The 20,675-nt window shown below is 38.8% G+C and overlaps 2 protein-coding genes across 4 annotated transcripts; both read left to right on the forward strand.

Moving 5' to 3' along the window:
- Nucleotides 1-500: 500 nt before the first annotated feature.
- LOC127452665 (protein FAM237A-like) lies at nt 501-923 on the forward strand. Its single transcript, XM_051718295.1, has one exon. The coding sequence runs from the start codon at nt 501-503 to the stop codon at nt 921-923; it is 423 nt and encodes a 140-aa protein (XP_051574255.1).
- Nucleotides 924-5,526: 4,603 nt separating this feature from the next.
- LOC127452425 (oxidative stress-induced growth inhibitor 2-like) lies at nt 5,527-20,662 on the forward strand. Of its 3 annotated transcripts, XM_051717846.1 has the most exons (9): nt 5,527-5,690; nt 6,909-7,118; nt 8,114-8,156; nt 9,042-9,209; nt 9,741-9,833; nt 13,130-13,266; nt 13,376-13,567; nt 17,046-17,137; nt 17,324-20,662. In XM_051717846.1, the coding sequence occupies exons 3-9, from the start codon at nt 8,123-8,125 to the stop codon at nt 18,588-18,590; spliced, it is 1,983 nt and encodes a 660-aa protein (XP_051573806.1). In that variant the 5' UTR covers nt 5,527-5,690; nt 6,909-7,118; nt 8,114-8,122; the 3' UTR covers nt 18,591-20,662. The 3 variants fall into 3 exon arrangements, with proteins under 3 accessions (XP_051573806.1, XP_051573809.1, XP_051573808.1); XM_051717848.1 differs by lacking the exons at nt 5,527-5,690; nt 6,909-7,118 and having other exon boundaries at nt 7,140-8,156; XM_051717849.1 differs by lacking the exons at nt 5,527-5,690; nt 8,114-8,156; nt 9,042-9,209 and having other exon boundaries at nt 6,655-7,118.
- Nucleotides 20,663-20,675: the final 13 nt, after the last annotated feature.

Consider the following 20,675-nt stretch of genomic DNA (forward strand, 5'->3'; position numbering starts at 1 on the left):
ATGAATAATAGTAGGCTAATCATGAGCTATGAGTACTTCTGTTCAACAAATTGTAATTTAATTATGTTCTTCATCTCAGGTGGTTTACTGTGAGTGGAATGTGCTACAGTCAATACCATGACGCTTGAAACGTGGGCGCGCAACGCTTTAAAGGTCCACATAAGTCTTAAAAGACTCGCTCGAAGCCAATTATTCGCCTCAGCGGTATGAAAGGAAACAGAGGTCTTCAGGTCAGTCACTGGACACAAAAAAGCATCTGTAACCACTTTGTAAGTCAATGTTTTTGAGTCATGTTTTGCATAAAAGCTATTTAACGTGCTGTTGCAGGTGGGAAATGTTTTGCTTTACCAGTTATTGCTTTTCTTGGTTTATTATTAACTTATAAACATAAACGTTAAGAATGAGTAGTGTGTTGAATTAATTTCTGTTTATGATATGCAACAGTTTTCAACTCATAACAGTTTTGACTACTGATTCCAAGGTTTCCAATGGAACGAATAATGGGATTCCTGGACGGCCATTGGAGGCGTCCTCTGTCACTGTGTCTGCTGATGCTTGCCGCCGCATCACCGTCCTCTCTACCCAATCTCGAAATATTGAATTCCGAGGTAGTGGCCGGGGGCAGGGATCCAGGTAGCCTGGGCGAGATAAACCGTGAATGCTGGGATGCATCGTCACTGGCGGTAATACAAGCGCGTAAATTGCGCGTTGCGGATACAGTTGGTGGGCTCTGGGACTTCATGACGTACTTGCGCGAGTCTCATCAACCCAAACATCAAGGCATGTTCATGCAGCTGGCACAGGTCTTTTGGGAGCGGTATGTGGACTGTGTTCTCTCCCGCGCGCATGGACTGGGCAGAAGGGCGCCAAGGCAAGAGTTCATCAACATGTTAACTTATCAGTCAAAAGGGGTAATGATCTAGTTAGTTTGAGGTGTGTAACTTTTCATGTCTGTCAAAATGTAAAAAGAGAATGTAAGAATTTTATTTATGTATTTTTATTTACTTATTTATTTATTGTGACTCTCGTCTTTTAAGCTGCATCTATCCAAAGCAAATTCGCCATATAAATAAATGTCCTTTAATCTGTTGCAACGGTGCATTTGTCAGACACATCACATGTGAACCAAATTACTGGAGGCTGTTAAATTGCTTATTATTTATTAAGAATATGTTGTCGATACCTATCCATTAAAAATGTCTACCACTATGATATAATTTATCTAATTTAAATTCACAGATGATAATATTTTAAAAATCAACACACACATGCCATCACCAAAGAAAAAAGTGTAAGCTGGTGGCACCTTTGAATATACTTCACTTGATAGATCATTTTCTTATTTATTATGTCAAATGGGAGCTGTGATAAAAACAAATGTGGTCTATTCGTTTGAGACGTAATAGTTTGGATGGCCAGGATACATTTACATACTACACCTGGGGCAACAGCACTGATGAGGAAAATTGCCCATACTCAAAATGACGCTTGAGTTCAGTGAGTCATCTGTATAAAACCACCACTCTGGCAGATCCCAGCTGTGCCAAAACAGTCCCAGACAATAAACACAATCAATCGCAATACTGCAAATCAACATCAAATTAACGTACGTGCTACCCAGTTAAAGTCAAATACCTCAACCACTACCTTGTCCACACTCCACAGTGTTACAAATTACACGACGTGTTTACTCGCATTTTCTTTTGCTTAATATAATCTATATGATTTTAGAGTATTTCCGTGATTTTCTCTATTTTCACCTAATTAATATGAGTAGTTAACGTTAAATAATAAAAAAAAAAAGAATAATAATTTGATTAAAAATGGTAGCCAAAGAAATGGTGACTAGTCACAGCACCTCAGATATTAATGTTTCCTTCCACATTCATACAAATGTGCCAGGCGTCAACCCATGTCCAATGTAGTAAAATGATTACTTATTTTTCTCTAATAGAAAATAATGCTGAATGAAGTGTTCTCCTTCATAAACCTTGAAAAGGTTTATTTAACTTTTGAAGTCGATTAAAGCGTGAGAAGGTTGTGTTCTACTTTAAAATTGTGCTTATCAAAGTCCAACATTATTATAACTGCTTACGCCTTCCAGAGGATATAACATACGTGATCAAACAGCTCCCGTCTTCCTCTGTGACCATATTCCATTTTTTTATTCTCGATTGACATCCAACAACTCAAATTCGCTCAAAATAAGAATTTAGCAGGAAGATGTAAAATAATGCAGGTAACTGCCATTACTAGTGGACCGTGGCGAGTAGCAGTACGGATCAGCACACCCACTCAAACAGACGTATTTTCAAACAAGACCGGTGAGAGGCGCGAACAGTTCTCATTGGCTAGTTTCCTGAATGACAGTCAGATTAACCAATCATTCTCAAAGCAACACGATGAGACAACCAATAGCAATTGTTTCAACGTGGTAACATATCAACTATAGGGAAAGACGATTTGTTTTAAAAGAAAGAAAATAAATGCGTGTAATTATATTTATTTGTAGGCTGTTGTATTTAATTTATTTCTCAAATGGTGTTTTCCTTGAAGTGTATGAATAAAAATGTAATAATGTATGGCAAAGTTGTTAATACATATATATTATGCTATAAATGTATATCAATCCTAATTAAACATACTAATCATTGATGTCAATGTGATGTCTATATGACATCAGTTTGACGTCTAAAATCACACACTGATTTGATGTAAATTTAACGTCAAACATATCGGCCTACATATATACATTAAACCAATTTCAGTGTGGGATTAACTTCCTATTTTCACCCAATTACCACTGGAAGAAATTGCCGTCCAAACTGAATTTAAAATGATGTTATACAGCATCTTGATCAAGTCTTGACTAATATTTGACGTCAAATTGATATCAAGGCGCCCGCTGGGTACTGCCGAAGTCAGCCATTAGACCGGACTACTGTTTTTCTCATCTATCACATAAGTGGAAAAAGTTCCATCGTGATTCGTAATGGTTAAGCAATTCCTAGGTGACCTGAATTCATAAGAGGATCCAAGCAATGAACCAGTCTAGCAAACTCTCAAACGAGGGCACTATAACTATGGAGTTACATGTGTGCCACAATTCTGCACGCACAAAATTATATTTTGAGCGCACAAGATGCTATTTTGAGTGCACAAAAAGGTATTTTGCACGCACGTGAACTCAGTTTTGTAAAGCAGTTTATCTTATTGCAAAGATGAATTCACTTTGAGGAAACAAAATAAAATTTTGCACTTGAATAAAGTTTATTTAAATGTGAATTTGCACCGAATTCTGAAATTTACGTAACTTCACTGTTTTTGTGTGTGCAAGATTTCACTCGCTCTCTCCTCCTACCCATTCTGCATGGGCTCATAACTTTGACTGCTTGTTTGCTCAACAAGGTCACAGCATTATAATGTGCCAGAATTTCAGCCAATCATAGATGAGATGGTAAATTTTGATTGGCTGGCTAGACCACAGATCATACAGCTAATAAAAACAAGAGGAAGAGGAGAAGGGGATAGTTTGTTTTCAAGAAAGGAAATGTGTAATGACCACATGAAAGCAACTCTTTTGTTGACTTAACTGTATTTATTTAACCTTTATTAAATAAATGTTTTAGCCTGTACACTGCCAATTGGCTTACTAGCTAGCAAACAATCTGGCTAGCTCTCTTAGTATGGTTCTCTTGGCTAGTATTTGGTTATCTAGGTTACACTTACATAGCTACTATCTTGGCCAGGTTAGCTAGCACTTTCATCTGAAATTACATTAATTTAATCGCTCCCATGTGTACAATTCTTGAAGACTAACAATAGTGTAGTTTTGGGGGAATTTAATTTGACTTCTATCTATCCCACAGGATATTCTGAGAGAGCAGTTTATTAAAATAAAAGTGACCAGATTACAGTCTACCACGGATCAGCAACCACTGAACCTTCTTCTTTTTGTTATTATTATATGAAATATTATTTTCTTTAATAAACATGTTATTTTGTCCACCTTTGCTGTGTCCTCTCCTATTTTTTCGACAGCCTTGTATATTATAAATATTATGAATATTATAAATATTGCCTAAATTAACATTCTGTTCTTGAAAATAAATTCAAAAAGCTGTTTATGTTTGCATTTCAAAGCTGTGGGGTATCTTGAAATGTTCTTGAAATGTCAACTTGAAATGTTGAAATGTATGCTGTTTTTATAAAGTTTATGCATTCTATCACAACCCTTCTGGTAAAATTGATTAATGAGAAGAAATGGAAGAAAAGGAAATTAGACTAATTATGTCTCCTGTCATAGTTTGAGGTAAATTAAATGTACAGTATATTAAACCTCAATTGTTTGAGACAAAAGTAAAACAATGTATATGTGTGTATATATATATATATATATATATATATATATATATATATATATATATTTTTTTTTTTTAAATAGAAAGAAATCCTTAGCATTGCATGATCCCAGGCTACTATATTTTACAGTATTCCTGGTATGTCTATAATCCATGGGGTAAATATCTTTTGTTGATGACTGCATAGAGTATATAAAGTGTGTACTGAACTTGGAGCATTGTGCCTGTTGGCTCTTCTGCTACATTTACACTGAGATGTTCATGGTTGCAGTAGCTACCTCAGCTGTCCAATCGCAGAGCACTTGTAAGCAGCTTCTAATAGCCAATCCTGACGTAAGAGGCAGGATTTACAGTCGGAATATGGTTGGAAAAGCAAATGAGCAGTCTAAAGTTCTGAGCACACGCAGAGGGCATACGAGGAGTGGGAGCGAGTGAGATCTTGCACACGCAAAAAAATGTATTAATCTTTGCAAAAAGATACATTTCTTTACCAAACTGTGTTCAAGCATGTACAAAATATAATCTTGTGCACGCAAAACTTTTTGTGCACTTAAAATATCATCTTGCGTGTAAAATATCAACTTACACGCTCATAATATCATCTTGCATGCACAGAAAATTTTTGTGCGCTCAAAATTCAATTTTGCACACGCAGAATTTTGGCACATATATAACTCCATATATAACCACCCAAGTGAGGGCGCTGTGACCCCAGCAACTTGATCAGTTCTCAACTTTTTTGACTCCATGACCCCCCATTGCCCAAGACAATATCCGAAAGCTGTTATATGTAGGCTTAAATATTTCCTCTTGTACTTCTGCAGTTACGATTACAAAGGTGCTTTTTTTTTTCAAACGTAACAACCTAATGTCAGTAGATACAATAATTAATCGTGATTAATTTTGCGATTCCACAAGTTTCAACTGTGTTTTCTTCAGAACAAACAGTTGTTGAAGTGAGTTGTTGAATTATATTCTGGGTTCAATACAAGTAAAATAAATAAATAAATAAAAATAAATAAATAAAAAATGAATATTTTTAATCGCCCCTTCCTTTTCTTTAAAAAGAAAAAGAAGAAGCAAAAATCGAGGTTACAGTGAGGCACTTACAACGGAAGTGAATGTGGCCAATTTTTGGAGGGTTTAAAGGCAGGAATGTGTAGCTCAGAATTTTAAAAAGCACTTAAATTAATTCTTCTTGTAAAACGTATGCATTATTTGAGCTGAAAAGTTGTTTAAATCGTTATTTTGAGGCCATTTGTGGTTTATATGCGTTACATCATCATGGCAACAAAGTTGTAAAAGTGGATATAACTTTACACAGAAAAGGTTAGTAAGCAATTTTATCGCACTAAAATCGTGTTAATAAGCATACTGTTTACGTCTTATATACTTTTGTAACAGTGGTTATTCTAACGTTTATGAATGGGCTTCATTTACTTCCATTGTAATTGCCTCATTTATATACAGATTTTTTTAATTAATTTTTTTAAAGGATAGTTCATCCAAAAAATTAAAATTCTCCCATCATTTACTCACCCTCATGTCATCCCAGATGTGTAGGACTTTCTTTCTTTTCCTGAACAAAAACTAAGATGTTTAGAAGGATATCTCAGCTCTGTAGGTCCATTCAATGCAAGTGAATGTTGACCAGACCTTTGAAGGTCCAAAAAGCACATAAAGGCAGCATAAAAGTAATCCAGTGGTTAAATCCATATCTTCTGAAGCAGTATATGATAGGTGTGGGTGAGAAACAGATCAATATTTAAGTCCTTTTGTTTTGCTATAAATCTCCACCTTTGACCAGCCCCAACCAGTAGGTGGCGATATGCACAAAGAATGTGCACTGCAATAGAAAAAAAAAGAAGAAGAAGAATGTGGACGTGCAAGTGGCAATTCGTAGTACAAAAAGGACTTAAATACTGATCTGATTCACACCCACACCTATCATATTGCATCTGAAGACATGTATTTAACCACTGGAGTCTTAAAAATTACTTTTATGCTGCCTTTATGTGCTTTTGGACCTTCAAAGGTCTGGCCACAGAGCTGAGATATTTCTCTAAAAAATTTCGTTTGTGTTCTACAGAAGAAAGAAAGTCATACTCATCCATTTTTAACACAAATTTTATTGTTGTTTAACAAACCAAGTCACTCAAAACTGTGCAAGTATAAGAAAAGCAATAAAGATATTGAATACAAGTCTTTAGACGTTATATAGCTATGCTTTTTGGACATTGTTATAGCTATTATTAAGCAGAAGGCGACAGCGAAGATTTATCTACATGCACGAATCGAGTAAATTAATGATCGATTGAGTTTCCTCCCGTTTAATGGAAAAAGCGCACGGTGCTGTATTTGACTGATGCAATGTGTGCACAGCAGACTCCGCGAATCTGGGCTCGCTTTACATGCCTGCCGGTGCGGCATGAGGCGCAGATGATGCTGGATGTAGACTGACGCTGCGCAGCTTCTCCCAATTCTCAGAGGCTGCTGGAGCAATTCATATTGTCCAACGATGTGTCACGTCGGTTTAATATTTTTCAGGTATCACTCATCATGACGTTATTCGGCGGTTACCCAGAAATAAGCTCTTAAAGACAGGATCTTTAAAGATAACTTGTCCATGTCATCCTGTGACTCGGCTTGGATCCTCCCACTAGGGATACGGACTATTTATACAGCTCACAGCATCCTGAGCCTTCTAGAGACACGCTGATCTGAAAAGCAGAGAATCTGAAGATTTTGCACTTGGAGGTAAGAACATCTGGTGTCACTAAAGAACTATGTTTATTACCATTCCAAACACAATTTAGATCTAAAATGACCTAAATTATGCAAGATTCATAACGCGCATCATTTTCTGTTATTCCTACCCGAGCTGTGCTGTCGGCTGAGATTCCACTAAGGTTCTCATTTTAACACGTGTCTTGGTTCTACACTGTGTTGTAAATATTCCCTTCTATGTGTAATGAAATTGGACGGTTTATTGGGGCGGACTGAAAGAGTTAAGAAAGAGGCAATAAAGACAAAAAAATGAACAAACACGTTATAAAATTATGACGATTTTATATTGGGTAATCGCTGCATTTTACATTTTAAAACATTCAGAGCAAGTAATAAAATGCAAACATTGTCACTCCATAAGATAATATCTGAAATGAGTAGTCCTACCATCCAAGTTTAGCTTAAGTTTGCAAGGATTAAACACAAACGAGTGCACATCACACACATTCAACAACATTAAAATGTGCGACAACCAAGTAGCTATGACAGAACCATATCTGAGAAACATTGGAGAGCTCTTCTCATTTTAATGTACATTTCATGGTTTTATCGATCACATGCTTACATTATGGCCTGACATATACGGTATATTCGGGTGTAATGGTTTCTACTCTCACATAATGCAAGATTTTTTAAGTGTCAAGATTTTTAAGCAACTTTGGTGCAATAAAATGTGGTAATTAACCATTTGATCGTTTTGTATCAGTGATGGAGAGAAAACGCTGTTGATTAAATTATGGTGAATTTTATTGATTTGTGGATGACAGAAATAATGTCTATCTATCATGCAAATAATATTTTTTTCAAAAATGTTTGTTTTATTGATTTCTTTTATCAATACTACCATTTAAACAGCACATTTATTGGCACTGTCTCTGTTAAATGCTATAAACATGTTATAAACACAGTAAGGAACCATCCATTGTGATGTGGTAGCCTCTTTTAACAATTCTTTTTGATAACAGGACACACTCATGAGTCTGAAAAACAGGGGCCTGGTCTGCTCATGTGAGTACCCCTTGTGAATGTGGTTAAGAGACTGTTAAATGGGGCAGGGCAGTGAAGTGGAAATGCCAGCTCCAAAACTTGCCAACCCGCCCTTCTACCCCATACAGACCCCTGTCCCGCCATCCTCACCCCCAGTTATGCCTGGAATCCTGTGCACTCTCTCTGAAAAGAGTAAACAACCAGGGTAAAGAAAAACAGGTTGTGATGGGTAGCTGCAATGTGCAGACTGTCAGCATGCCAAGCCCACTTTTTTTTTCTTTTTCTTTTTCTTTTTTTGGGGAAAAAACATAAACACGAGCAGTGTGGATTACAGGCCAAACTGTGGTGTAATCAGGGGGGATTTACACTGTCAGGCTGAGACAATGAGTGTGGTCAGATAGCAGTGCCTCACTCCATAAAACAGATTATAAATTGCTTTTGTCAGGAAGCAGTGACTGTGCTAATGCTAGCATTAGCTCAGGGGAGGAGGGGGTGGGGGGCGGTAGTGTCCAAGCAAGGCGATCTTTGTTTATGTATTTGGTGCCTTTGTTTATTTTTTGTGTACACAAAAGACCTTTTGCACATGAGATATGACAACCTGATGAGAGAAATGACATGGGTTGTTTCCCTTTTAAAACGTTTTAGTCATGTGAGAAAATGAATGGGCTTTTCATTTTTTTTATGTCAGTGACCTAAGCAACATAGCTTAGTTTAAGTAAAATGTAAAAAAAGAATCCAACACACTGTAAAATTGCCATGACCCTACCTAAAGCCTAAAACAGAAGCAACGTATAGCTGCTATTTTTTATATTTTAATTTGAATATTTTATTGTTAAATTACAGAGATCCTGTAAGCTTTTACAGGATATCACAACCTACCATATGTTAACATATATTATCACATAGCTCTCTGGAATCTGGAATACTTGATTCTGACTGGTCAATGGCGCCATCCAGCGGTCAGATATTGTTCTGTAACAACCGCACATCCAGGGATTAAGACATATCAGACCGCTCATCCGGGTTCTCTGAGCTGTCTTTCCTGCTTCTCGGATCACTGTGCGATCTCTACAAGTAAGCTAATAAAATAATTTCAACTCAAATCAATGTTTCATGTGCATTTATTTATTTATTTGGCAAGTAGTCTTGTAAGCTGAATAATGAGTCAGACGGTCATTTTTACAAAGTAAACACCAACAGAACTCCGATGCAAACCGGAGGTGGATTTCAGCTGTTCGGCGATGTATTTCTTCTCACATAATTACAGCGCAAATCAATGTTTCATGTCCATTTATTTATTTATATGGCAAATAGTCTTGTTATAGGCTGAATATTTAGAAGTCAGACGGTCATTTTTACAAAGTAAACACCAACAGAACTCCGATGCAAACCGGAGGTGGATTTCAGCTGTTCGGCGATGTATTTCTTTTCACATAATTACAGTGCAAATCAATGTTTCATGTCCATTTATTTGTTTATGTAGCAAGTATTGGAAGAATTTTTATACAAAAGAGCTTCAGCTAACATCTACGTAGCATTAATGTTATGTGCAAAGCTTGTACAGCCAACACTAATTTTGTGTCGATTGTCTTTTGTGTTTAATAGTGCCAGCTCTGATTCTGGCTGCCGCTATGCCCCTGCTGGAAGAAAGTTCCCTCTCGAGGGACTGTACTCCGACTGTGCCAGTCGTCATCATTGGTGAGTCAATGACAAAGCATGTTATCAGATTCACCATAGCTACAAAACAGATGTTCATATCATCTATACCCATCCTGATGACTCTTAGTTAGTACATATATACTGTACAGCAGGGTTTCTCAAACGTTTTTGAACCAAGGACCCCTTTCATAACCCCAAATTCTTCACGGACCCCTGCCCCACCACCACCATCACAACAAATATTATATTATTTACTAGAAGTATAAAAATGATCTCAGCGAGTTCCAATAAGAATGGCCAGGCACTGCTGTCCTTTTGTGTCAGGCTTCTGTGTGTTAAGTGTTTCACTTACATTTACATCCAGTGATTGTACTGCAATTTACAAGTGAGAAATACAACAATACAAATGATTCATATCAAAGACAGCACAAACAAACACCATAAAATGAAGTTAGGGAGACATTGTGTTGCTCAGTTGAGGTTTTTGCGCCATCCACAGGATTAATCATCACGGAGAACACCACAAAGCTCAAACAGTAGCCTACTGATTTTTTCATAAATGATTATAATTTCCCCCTATGTTCAAAGCATGAGTTTAAACATGAGTAAAGCACCATATTTTTATGAATAAAAATAAACAGTTGAGGACTGATTAATTCGTTTTTATTTGTTACTATATCACATTATTGTTGATAATTAAACAATAGTAATAATACAATAACAAATGATGTCATTGTTAACTGTCACTTTTTGCTTTTCTGCAAATAAAAAGGGAGAATAAAGTTTTCATAAGTAGGCATATTCCTACAGCTCTCTACCATTCAGCAGCAGATGGGATGCAAGTTATATTCACATAAATGACAGTTACACTGAAGTGAAAAAAATATATATACAGGTGCATCTCAATAAATTAGAATGTCGTGGAAAAGTTCATTTATTTCAGTAATTCAACTCAAATTGTGAAACTCGTGTATTAAATAAATTCAGTGCACACAGACTGAAGTAGTTTAAGTCTTTGGTTCTTTTAATTGTGATAATTTTGGCTCACATTTAACAAAAACCCACCAATTCACTATCTCAAAAAATTAGAATATGGTGACATGCCAATCAGCTAATCAACTCAAAACACCTGCAAAGGTTTCTTGAGCCTTCAAAATGGTCTCTCAGTTTGGTTCACTAGGCTACACAATCATGGGGAAGACTGCTGATCTGACAGTTGTCCAGAAGACAATCATTGACACCCTTCACAAGGAGGGTAAGCCACAAACATTCATTGCCAAAGAAGCTGGCTGTTCACAGAGTGCTGTATCCAAGCATGTTAACAGAAAGTTGAGTGGAAGGAAAAAGTGTAGAAGAAAAAGATGCACAACCAACCGAGAGAACCGCAGCCTTATGAGGATTGTCCAGCAAAATCGATTCAAGAATTTGGGTGAACTTCACAAGGAATGGACTGAGGCTGGGGTCAAGGGATCAAGAGCCACCACACACAGACGTGTCAAGGAATTTGGCTACAGTTGTCGTATTCCTCTGGTTAAGCCACTCCTGAACCACAGACAACGTCAGAGGCGTCTTACCTGGGCTAAGGAGAAGAAGAACTGGACTGTTGCCCAGTGGTCCAAAGTCCTCTTTTCAGATGAGAGCAAGTTTTGTATTTCATTTGGAAACCAAGGTCCTAGAGTCTGGAGGAAGGGTGGAGAAGCTCATAGCCCAAGTTGCTTGAAGTCCAGTGTTAAGTTTCCACAGTCTGTGATGATTTGGGGTGCAATGTCATCTGCTGGTGTTGGTCCATTGTGTTTTTTGAAAACCAAAGTCACTGCACCCGTTTACCAAGAAATTTTGGAGCACTTCATGCTTCCTTCTGCTGACCAGCTTTTTAAAGATGCTGATTTCATTTTCCAGCAGGATTTGGCACCTGCCCACACTGCCAAAAGCACCAAAAGTTGGTTAAATGACCATGGTCTTGGTGTGCTTGACTGGCCAGCAAACTCACCAGACCTGAACCCCATAGAGAATCTATGGGGTATTGTCAAGAGGAAAATGAGAAACAAGAGCCAAAAAATGCAGATGAGCTGAAGGCCACTGTCAAAGAAACCTGGGCTTCCATACCACCTCAGCAGTGCCACAAACTGATCACCTCCATGCCACGCCGAATTGAGCCAGTAATTAAAGCAAAAGGAGCCCCTACCAAGTATTGAGTACATATACAGTAAATGAACATACTTTCCAGAAGGCCAAGAATTCACTAAAAATGTTTTTTTTTATTGGTCTTATGATGTATTCTAATTTTTTGAGATAGTGAATTGGTGGGTTTTTGTTAAATGTGAGCCAAAATCATCACAATTAAAAGAACCAAAGACTTAAACTACTTCAGTCTGTGTGCATTGAATTTATTTAATACACGATTTTCACAATTTGAGTTGAATTACTGAAATAAATGAACTTTTCCACGACATTCTAATTTATTGAGATGCACCTGTACTGCATAAATACAATTAAATTACCTAATATTGACCACTATTAGACAGATGGTATGGTTAAAATAAGGGACACTGTGTGAGGAAATATGATTGCGTTTGACGTGAAGCTGGATCGTCAATTGTCATATTATACTAACTTATAATATGACAGTAGCATACTTTATCTAGCAAGATTAACCAAAATACTAATAATTATTTTGGTTAATCTTGCTAGATAAAGTATGCTACTGTCATATTATAAGTCAGAAATGGGGGCCTTGCTAAGCCAGTGCTGGTCAACTGTGGCTTGTGAAGATTCACACACATTGTGGTCGATAACTTCAAATACATGTTGTCAAACCCCTTCTTTTTACTGGATGGAGCAACAGCTACGTGTCTCAATGTCAGATGGATATTGTCCAATGTCATCCGCAGAAACTTCTGTAAATAACGCGTGTAAAGCGATATTCATTCACAGTAGGAGAAGTTGCTATCACCATGGAAATAGGCGGATTTCCCCACACTTAAATTTGCAGTCCAGAATCCACAACTTATAGCCTACAAGGCTGTTCGATTATATTGTTCAAAACTTCTGTTATGTCATATTTTTATAGTAGTCAATAGCTTTATATTGAGTAGTTTTTTTTATTGGTTTTTATTGCCTATTTGCTTACAACATTGCAACACAATGTTCACAATTCAGGGATTTCCCACGGACTCCCTGGCTATTTGAAAAGGACCCCCGGGGGTCCGCGGACCCCAGTTTGAGAAACGCTGCTGTAAAGGACATATAATAATCATCACCACATAAAAAATGCAATCTATTTACCAATAGTTATCAATACCAAAGTTATTGTCTCTGCCCTCACCCCTTTGCAGGTAACGGTCCTTCCGGTATATGCTTGTCATACCTTCTGAGTGGGTATACTCCTTATTTGGATGCAATGGCTGTGCACCCAAACCCCATCCTCTTTCGTAAACTACAGGAAGCCAAGCAGCTTCCCATTACTGAACAGGTAATAAGGGAGAGGTGGCGCCTTATAAAGTAGACAAAAAGGTTGTAAAGTTTAACTTACAAAGAGTCAGATGAGCAATAAACCAGTTGTCTGTCATGTCCACATGTAGGATTTAGAGTATCTCTCTGAGGGTTTAGAGGGGCGTTCAGGGAACCCTGTGGCAGTGCTTTTCGACACACTCCTACATCCAAATGCAGATCTGGGCTTTGAGTTCCCCTCAGTACTGCAGTGGAGGCTGGAAAAGAAACACCACATTCCTCATCTGGTTTTGGGCAAAGCCACACCTGGTGGTGCCTGGCACGTGAGTTACTTTTCTGGCATGGTAGGGCCTATGATACTTCCTGACCAGAGGTGGGTAGAGTAGCCAAAAACTGTACTCAAGTAAAAGTACAATAACTTTAAAAAAAATAATTATTCAAGTAGAAGTACTAACATAAATAATTACGAGTAAGAATGTATCCAATTAAAAGAGTACTCAAGTAGTGAATAAGTTGTTACTTTCACAAATGACATAATAGACGTTAACTCCCTTATATTCCATTACATAATACATATTTAACATGTATTACAGAATTAGTATTATTATTAATGGAAATTCTGTCATCATTCACCATCATGTTGTTCCAAACCCATATGACTTTCTTTCTTCCATACAACACAATAAGGAGATATTAGACAGAATGTTTGCCTGAGTCACTATTTACTTTTAGTAAATGTTGTTTTTTCCTCCATATTTTGAAAGTGAATGGTGAGCGAGACTGTCAGTCCCTAACATTCTGTCTAACATATTTTGTGTTCCACATTATGCAAAGTGTCACACTGGTTTGGAACAACATGAGGGTAGGGAAATGATGACGGAATATTAAATTATGGCTGAGCTATCACTTTAAAGGGATAGTTTACCCAACAATTTACTCACCCTCATGCCATCCCAGATGTGTATGACTTACTTTCTTCTGCAGAACACAAATTAAGATTTTTAGAAGAATATTTGAGCGCTGTAGGCCAAAATTTTGATGCTCCAAAAAGCACATAAAGGCAGCATAAAAGTAATCCATAAGACTCCAGTGGTTAAATCCATTGATATGATAGGTGTGGGTGAGAAACAGATCAATATTTATAATTTTTTGCTAGAGAGCAGGAGCGATATGCAGAGAATGTGAATCACCAAAAACACAAGAAGAATGTGAAGGTGATCTGTTTCTCATCCAAACCTATCACATCGCTAGTGAAGATATTGATTTAACCACTGGAGAATGGATTACTTTTATGCTGACTTATGTGATTTTGTTTAGCTTTAAAATGTTGCCACCAATACTTGCATTGTATGGACCTACAGATCTGAGAAATTCTTCTAAAAATCTTCATTTGAGTTCAGCAGATGAAAGAAAGTCATACACATCTGGGGTGGCATGAGGGTGAGTAAATAATGAGAATTCTAATTTTTGGGTGAACTATCCCTTTAAGGGCTCTTGTCAGATCTGGATTAATTTGTCAATAAGAGAGGTTTGGAAACATTTAGTAATTATTATGCTGAAAACGTGAAAATGTCCCACAAGGACATTATATATAATGCTGAAATATAAACCAAAGCAAGATCATGCTTTATTAAGGTCTTCTTTAGCTACACTATATTGCCAAAAGTATTCGCTCACCCATCCAAATAATTTAATTCAGGTGTTCCAATCACTTCCATGGCCACAGGTGTATAAAATGAAGCACCTAGGCATGCAGACTGCTTCTACAAACATTTGTGAAAGAATGGGCCGCTCTCAGGAGCTCAGTGAATTCCAGCGTGGTACTGTGATAGGATGCCACCTGTGCAACAAGTCCAGTCGTGAAATTTCCTCGCTACTAAATATTCCACAGTCAACTGTCAGTGGTATTTTAACAAAGTGGAAGTGATTGGGAATGACAGCAACTCAGCCACGAAGTGGTAGGCCACGTAAAATGACAGAGCGGGGTCAGCGGATGCTGAGGCGCATAGTGCGCAGAGGTCACCAACTTTCTGCAGAATCAATCGCTACAGACCTCCAAAGTTCATGTGGCGTTCAGATTAGCTCAAGAACAGTGCGTAAAGAGCTTCATGGAATGGGTTTCCATGGCCGAGCAGCTGCATCCAAGCCATACATCACCAAGTGCAATGCAAAGCGTCGGATGCATTGGTGTAAAGCACGCCGCCACTGGACTCTAGAGCAGTGGAGACGCGTTCTCTGGAGTGACGAATCACGCTTCTCCATCTGGCAATCTGATGGACGAGTCTGGGTTTGGCGGTTGCCAGGAGAACGGTACTTGTCTGACTGCATTGTGCCAACTGTGAAGTTTGGTGGAGGGGGGATTATGGTGTGGGGTTGTTTTTCAGGAGCTGGGCTTGGCCCCTTAGTTCCAGTGAAAGGAACTCTGAATGCTTCAGCTTACCAAGAGATTTTGGACAATTCCATGCTCCCAACTTTGTGGGAACAGTTTGGGGATGGCCCCTTCCTGTTCCAACATGACTGCGCACCAGTGCACAAAGCAGGGTCCATAAAGACATGGATGAGAGAGTTTGGTGTGGAAGAACTTGACTGGCCTGCACAGAGTCCTGACCTCAACCCGATAGAGCACCTTTGGGATGAATTAGAGCGAAGACTGCGAGCCAGGCCTTCTCGTCCAACATCAGTGTCTGACCTCACAAATGCGCTTCTGGAAGAATGGTCAAAAATTCCCATAAACACACTCCTAAACCTTGTGGAAAGCCTTCCCAGAAGAGTTGAAACTGTTATAGCTGCAAAGGGTGGGCCGACGTCATATTAAACCCTATGGATTAAGAATGGGATGTCACTTAAGTTCATATGCGTCTAAAGGCAGATGAGCGAATACTTTTGGCAATATAGTGTATTTCATAGCTTTTAAAGTCCTACGTGGATTCTTATTTCGGTGTAGTTACAGTTTTCAGTGTCGAAAGAATTTAGATCATTAGTTCTGTACAGCAGTTCTCTAAACGCAGAGTACGCAGCCTAGTGCCAAATGTACACTTAAAAACTGATGTCATAGGAGCCCATATTTACAGAATCACCCTGAAAATTACCATCACATTACACAGAAAAGCCCGTGTTATCATTAGAGCCAAAACTTACCTCAGCGTGCTGCCTTAAATTGAAGCTGTGATTTTAATCTTGATATATCTGCTTGTCTTGGTGTTAAATGAAGGCATTGCATGACGAAACTATTATTTTTTTCACTGTGCGGAACGAAGAAAGTGTTTCAATTTGTTTGAAGAGTTTGATGCTGCAGCGGTGATTGAGTGACAGTCTGTGACAGCATCTCAGCGCACGTCTCTGTGTGACCTTCCGCTCTTGTAAAAGTCCCATTCAATAATCTCTCAATACATTATGCACCAATTAAAATTAAACCCAGTAATTTAACGACAGGAACGCCGCCCATTGTAAAGAAGACAAAGTAAAAAAAAATGTCATTAGAAATTTACTTGAGTGAGAGTAAGAAGTACCCACTTTTAAAACTCTTAATAGTAAATGTAACTGAGTAAATGTAGCGCATTACTACCCACCTCTGTTCCTGACCTTATAACTCTCAGCCTTCAGAGCTGAAAAGACAGTTTCATTATCAAGAATAAAAAAAGAATAGTAGTTTCCGAGGTATTGGAAGTTGGCTTACTGTCTCAGGTTAATGGAGTGGTTTAGAGTTTGTTACATTGTGAACACCAGTTAGCGGAGACAAATACCATTAATGTTTGTTGAAATGTCCCTCATTAACAATGTCTTCTCTCTCTTGTCTCTAAGGCAATGGAGGGTTCAATGCTAACAATTAGTCTTGGGTTATGGATGGAGTTACCAGGAGTCAACTACAGAGATTTGTCCCCAGGCAAGAGGAGGTATGTACTATGGATGACAACAGCATATATGATGAAGATAGCTTCCATTAGCATGTTTCAAATGTCTTTACACAAAGGATATCCAGAAGATTTATGGGTTTTTCTTAAACACAAAAGACTATGGTTACATTTTTACAAGCATGTCAGGAAGTTCTTAGATTGATTGTGTGTGGGATTTTCTCACAGGGGGGTGTCCAATGATCGAGCCACTCCAGAGGAGATCTCTTCCTACTACAAAAACTATGTCAAGCTCATGGGCCTCCAGAAGAACTTTGTGGACAATACCTATGTCACCTCTGTTCAAAAACTCCACCGCAGTCATGAAAAAAGCACTGTAAATGGTCAGATGAATGGTGTCAAAAATGGGTTTGATTACTGCAATATGAATGGGACTGAGAACAGTCAGAATGGAGTGCTGAATGGGTTTATTAATGAGTTCCAAAATGTAATGGAGAATAATAGTGGAAGGGGTGAGATTGGGGAAGATGAGGATGAAGATAAGAGAGGTAAAGAAGGAGTGAGAGAGAGTATTTGGGTTTCCCAAGGGCTTTCACAGGGACTCTGGGAGGTCAGGGGCTACCAACAGCTCCATGGTGACACTCACATCCCATTTAGCCTATTTGCAGAGAATGTTGTCTTAGCAACAGGGGCATCTGACTCACCAGTTCGATTGGGAGTAGAAGGGGAAGATCTCCCCTATGTGTTTCACAATGTTCATGACCTTGGTGTTGCTGTCAGCTGCCATGGCAACCTGGGCCCTACTTCTGACCCTGTGCTGATAGTGGGGGCAGGGCTTAGCGCAGCCGATGCAGTGCTGTGCGCTCTGAACCAAAGGGTTTCTGTGTTGCATGCCTTCCGTAAGCGTGTCGATGACCCAGATCTCATCTTCAAACAGTTGCCAAAGACAATTTACCCAGAATATCACAGGGTCTATCACATGATGTGCTCCCATGCTTACCCAGCATCACCTGTTGCCAATCCCACAGCCTCTAATCCATCTCTGTTCCCAGACTACACCAGCTTCCCTGAGCACTGTGTGCTCTCTTTCCAGCCTGACATGCACTGTGTGATGAGGGGATTCAACGGTGTTCTAAGAGTCTTAAAAGTCTCTATGGTGCTTGTTCTGATTGGGACCTATCCCAACCTATTTTTCTTGAAGGAACAAGGGCAGTACCTCGGCTTGGATCCCAGTAGGCCAATCTCCTGCGGACAAAATCCTATCGACATAAATCCTTACACCTTTGAGTGCAATGCTGAGCCTGGGCTCTTTGCCATGGGTCCCCTTGTTGGTGATAATTTTGTACGTTTCTTGAAAGGTGGTGCTCTTGGTATTGCTAGCTGTCTGCTCAGGAGACTGAAACAGAGGATGAAGAAGAACAGGAAATTGATTGCGAAGGATGGAGGGTGTGGAGGACGAGGAAGAGTAGGCAGTGGGGGAGGAGGATTTGTCTAAGGGTACTAGAGGTTTTTCATGACTGGAGGAGCCTTGGGAAACATCTTTTTGTCTGTATGCAGTGAATACATTTATTCAAATGTGAATACAATGTTCAACTTTCATACCACATACAAGTACATTGGCAAAAATGAACAGATGCTAGAAGACAGAATTTCTTCCCAACTGTGTCTTAGGCTGACTGTCTTACAAAAAAGGTATTCACAGGTCAGGAAAAATGTGCCAATATTTTAAGTTTCAATGTTTGGTCTAAAATGGAGTATGCTTTACCTCTTATTGTTGCATAAATTGTCAGTTGCCTTGGTGTAACTTAGTTATCTGTTCTTGCAGAAATTACATAAGACAGCGAATCTCACATTCTTGATTACAGTGCCTAAGTCTAGGAGGCTCAAGGCTAGGGTATTTTTTATTTTTTTTATTTTTCCCCTTTTTCACCCAATTTGGAATGCCCAATTCCCTATGCGCTTTTAAGTCCTCGTGGTCGCGTAGTGATTAGCCTCAATCCGGGTGGCGGAGGACGAATCTCAGTTGCCTCCGCGTCTGAGACCACCAACCATCGCATCTTATCACGTGGCTTGTTGAGCGTGTTGTCACGGAGACATAGCGTGTGTGGAGGCTTCACGCCATCCACGCTCAACTCACCACGCGCCCCACCGAGAACGAACCACATTATAGTGACCACGAGGAGGTTACCCCACGTGACTCTACCCTCCCTAACAACCGGGCCAATTTGGTTGCTTAGGAGACCTGGCTGGAGTCACGCAGCACGCCCTGGGATTCGAACTAGCGAACTCCAGGGGTGGTAGCCAGCATATTTATCGGGTGTTCTAGCTCTTCAAACTCTACGCGTTTCACCACAAGCCCTGATGGATCTGTTTGACGTATGGGCACTACGACTGCTTTGTGATACTTTTTAGTACAGTCAACTCCAGGCATATGTGCAGATGATGTGCACAGATGTGTACAAGTAACCGAAACTGGGCTGTGCGGACTGTACTGATGACTAAATTTATGTTGCGCATCGTGTGCGAGATGCAGCGGCATGCAGAAATCTGAAGTGTAAACTTACATAGCCTTCACACTGAGCTGTGTGAGAAAGCAATATCTAAAAGAGCAAATACATTTTAAAGTCCCAGTTCTTGAAAATTAAGACTGCACAGAAGTTTTAATGTGAAATGCTGATGAACGCACAATAAGCACAACATTTCAAAAACCCTATATGATCTAATGCATTTTGTTGCCTCAAAGGTAATAATTATTGCAAATGGTCTTATCCCAAATCTCTTAATTGTCCTCTTTAAATTATGTCCAATTGGATTTGTATTGTAATTTAGAAGAAATAATAGCACTTTAAATACAAGAAACAAGGAAACAACCTTTTTACCCAGTGCTTCACAAGCACCCAAGTATGCTAAGCGGGCTCCTAAGATAACTCTGAACTGTAGACTGTGTGTGATAATGTCGAAGGGCTGATGCAATGAGACACTACAGCAATAGAGCCATGATCTGGACTTGACAAGGCAGGTCTTTAGAGGGATTACTGCTAAAAGACGAGAAGGGAGAAAAGGGGAGGCCACATTTTAAGAGCTGGACTGTGGATCTTAGTAGTTTAATATTCCATCAAACAAGATTCAAACCTTCCTTGTTCTTTCACCAGTAACCTAAAACAAATGTGCACAAGTGCCAAACCACAGAAATGCATTCAGTCCTTAGTGACTGTGGTGTTTTTAAGTTTAGGCAATTTCTAAAATAGATAATGCAGAAATCTGAATTTGTTCAGCTGAATTTATAGCCTTGTTCTTTACCACAGAATTCTGTTTAATCTAGCAGGTTTTAGAGATTTCACTCTCCAAGATAAGACATTCTTGCAAAGAGTCCTACTAACAGCATCAAACAGTGACTCTTATTATTTGAAACAACTCTGTTGTGCCAAATAAATTTAAGGAACATTTGAACTTGCATTCATTTTTTACATCAGCCATTAATTTTGTCAGTTTAGACAGCTGCTTAAGTTATCTTTCTTTTTGGTGTAGTGTCACTGGAGAAGACTAAACCTGACTGATTGATTGATGACTTTAAGACATC

The sequence above is a fragment of the Myxocyprinus asiaticus genome, chromosome 15, assembly GCF_019703515.2.
Source record: "Myxocyprinus asiaticus isolate MX2 ecotype Aquarium Trade chromosome 15, UBuf_Myxa_2, whole genome shotgun sequence".
Lineage (NCBI taxonomy): Eukaryota > Metazoa > Chordata > Actinopteri > Cypriniformes > Catostomidae > Myxocyprinus > Myxocyprinus asiaticus.

What these genes read in the sequence shown, in the direction of transcription:
- LOC127452665 (XM_051718295.1), top strand. Translation starts at nt 501, where the DNA reads ATGGGATTCCTGGACGGCCATTGGAGGCGTCCTCTGTCACTGTGTCTG.
- LOC127452425 (XM_051717846.1), top strand. Translation starts at nt 8,123, where the DNA reads ATGAGTCTGAAAAACAGGGGCCTGGTCTGCTCAT. An exon ending in TGTGCCAGTCGTCATCATTG is followed by an intron (nt 9,834 to 13,129) that starts GTGAGTCAATGA and finishes ACCCCTTTGCAG; the next exon opens with GTAACGGTCCTTCCGGTATA. An exon ending in CACCTGGTGGTGCCTGGCAC is followed by an intron (nt 13,568 to 17,045) that starts GTGAGTTACTTT and finishes CTTGTCTCTAAG; the next exon opens with GCAATGGAGGGTTCAATGCT.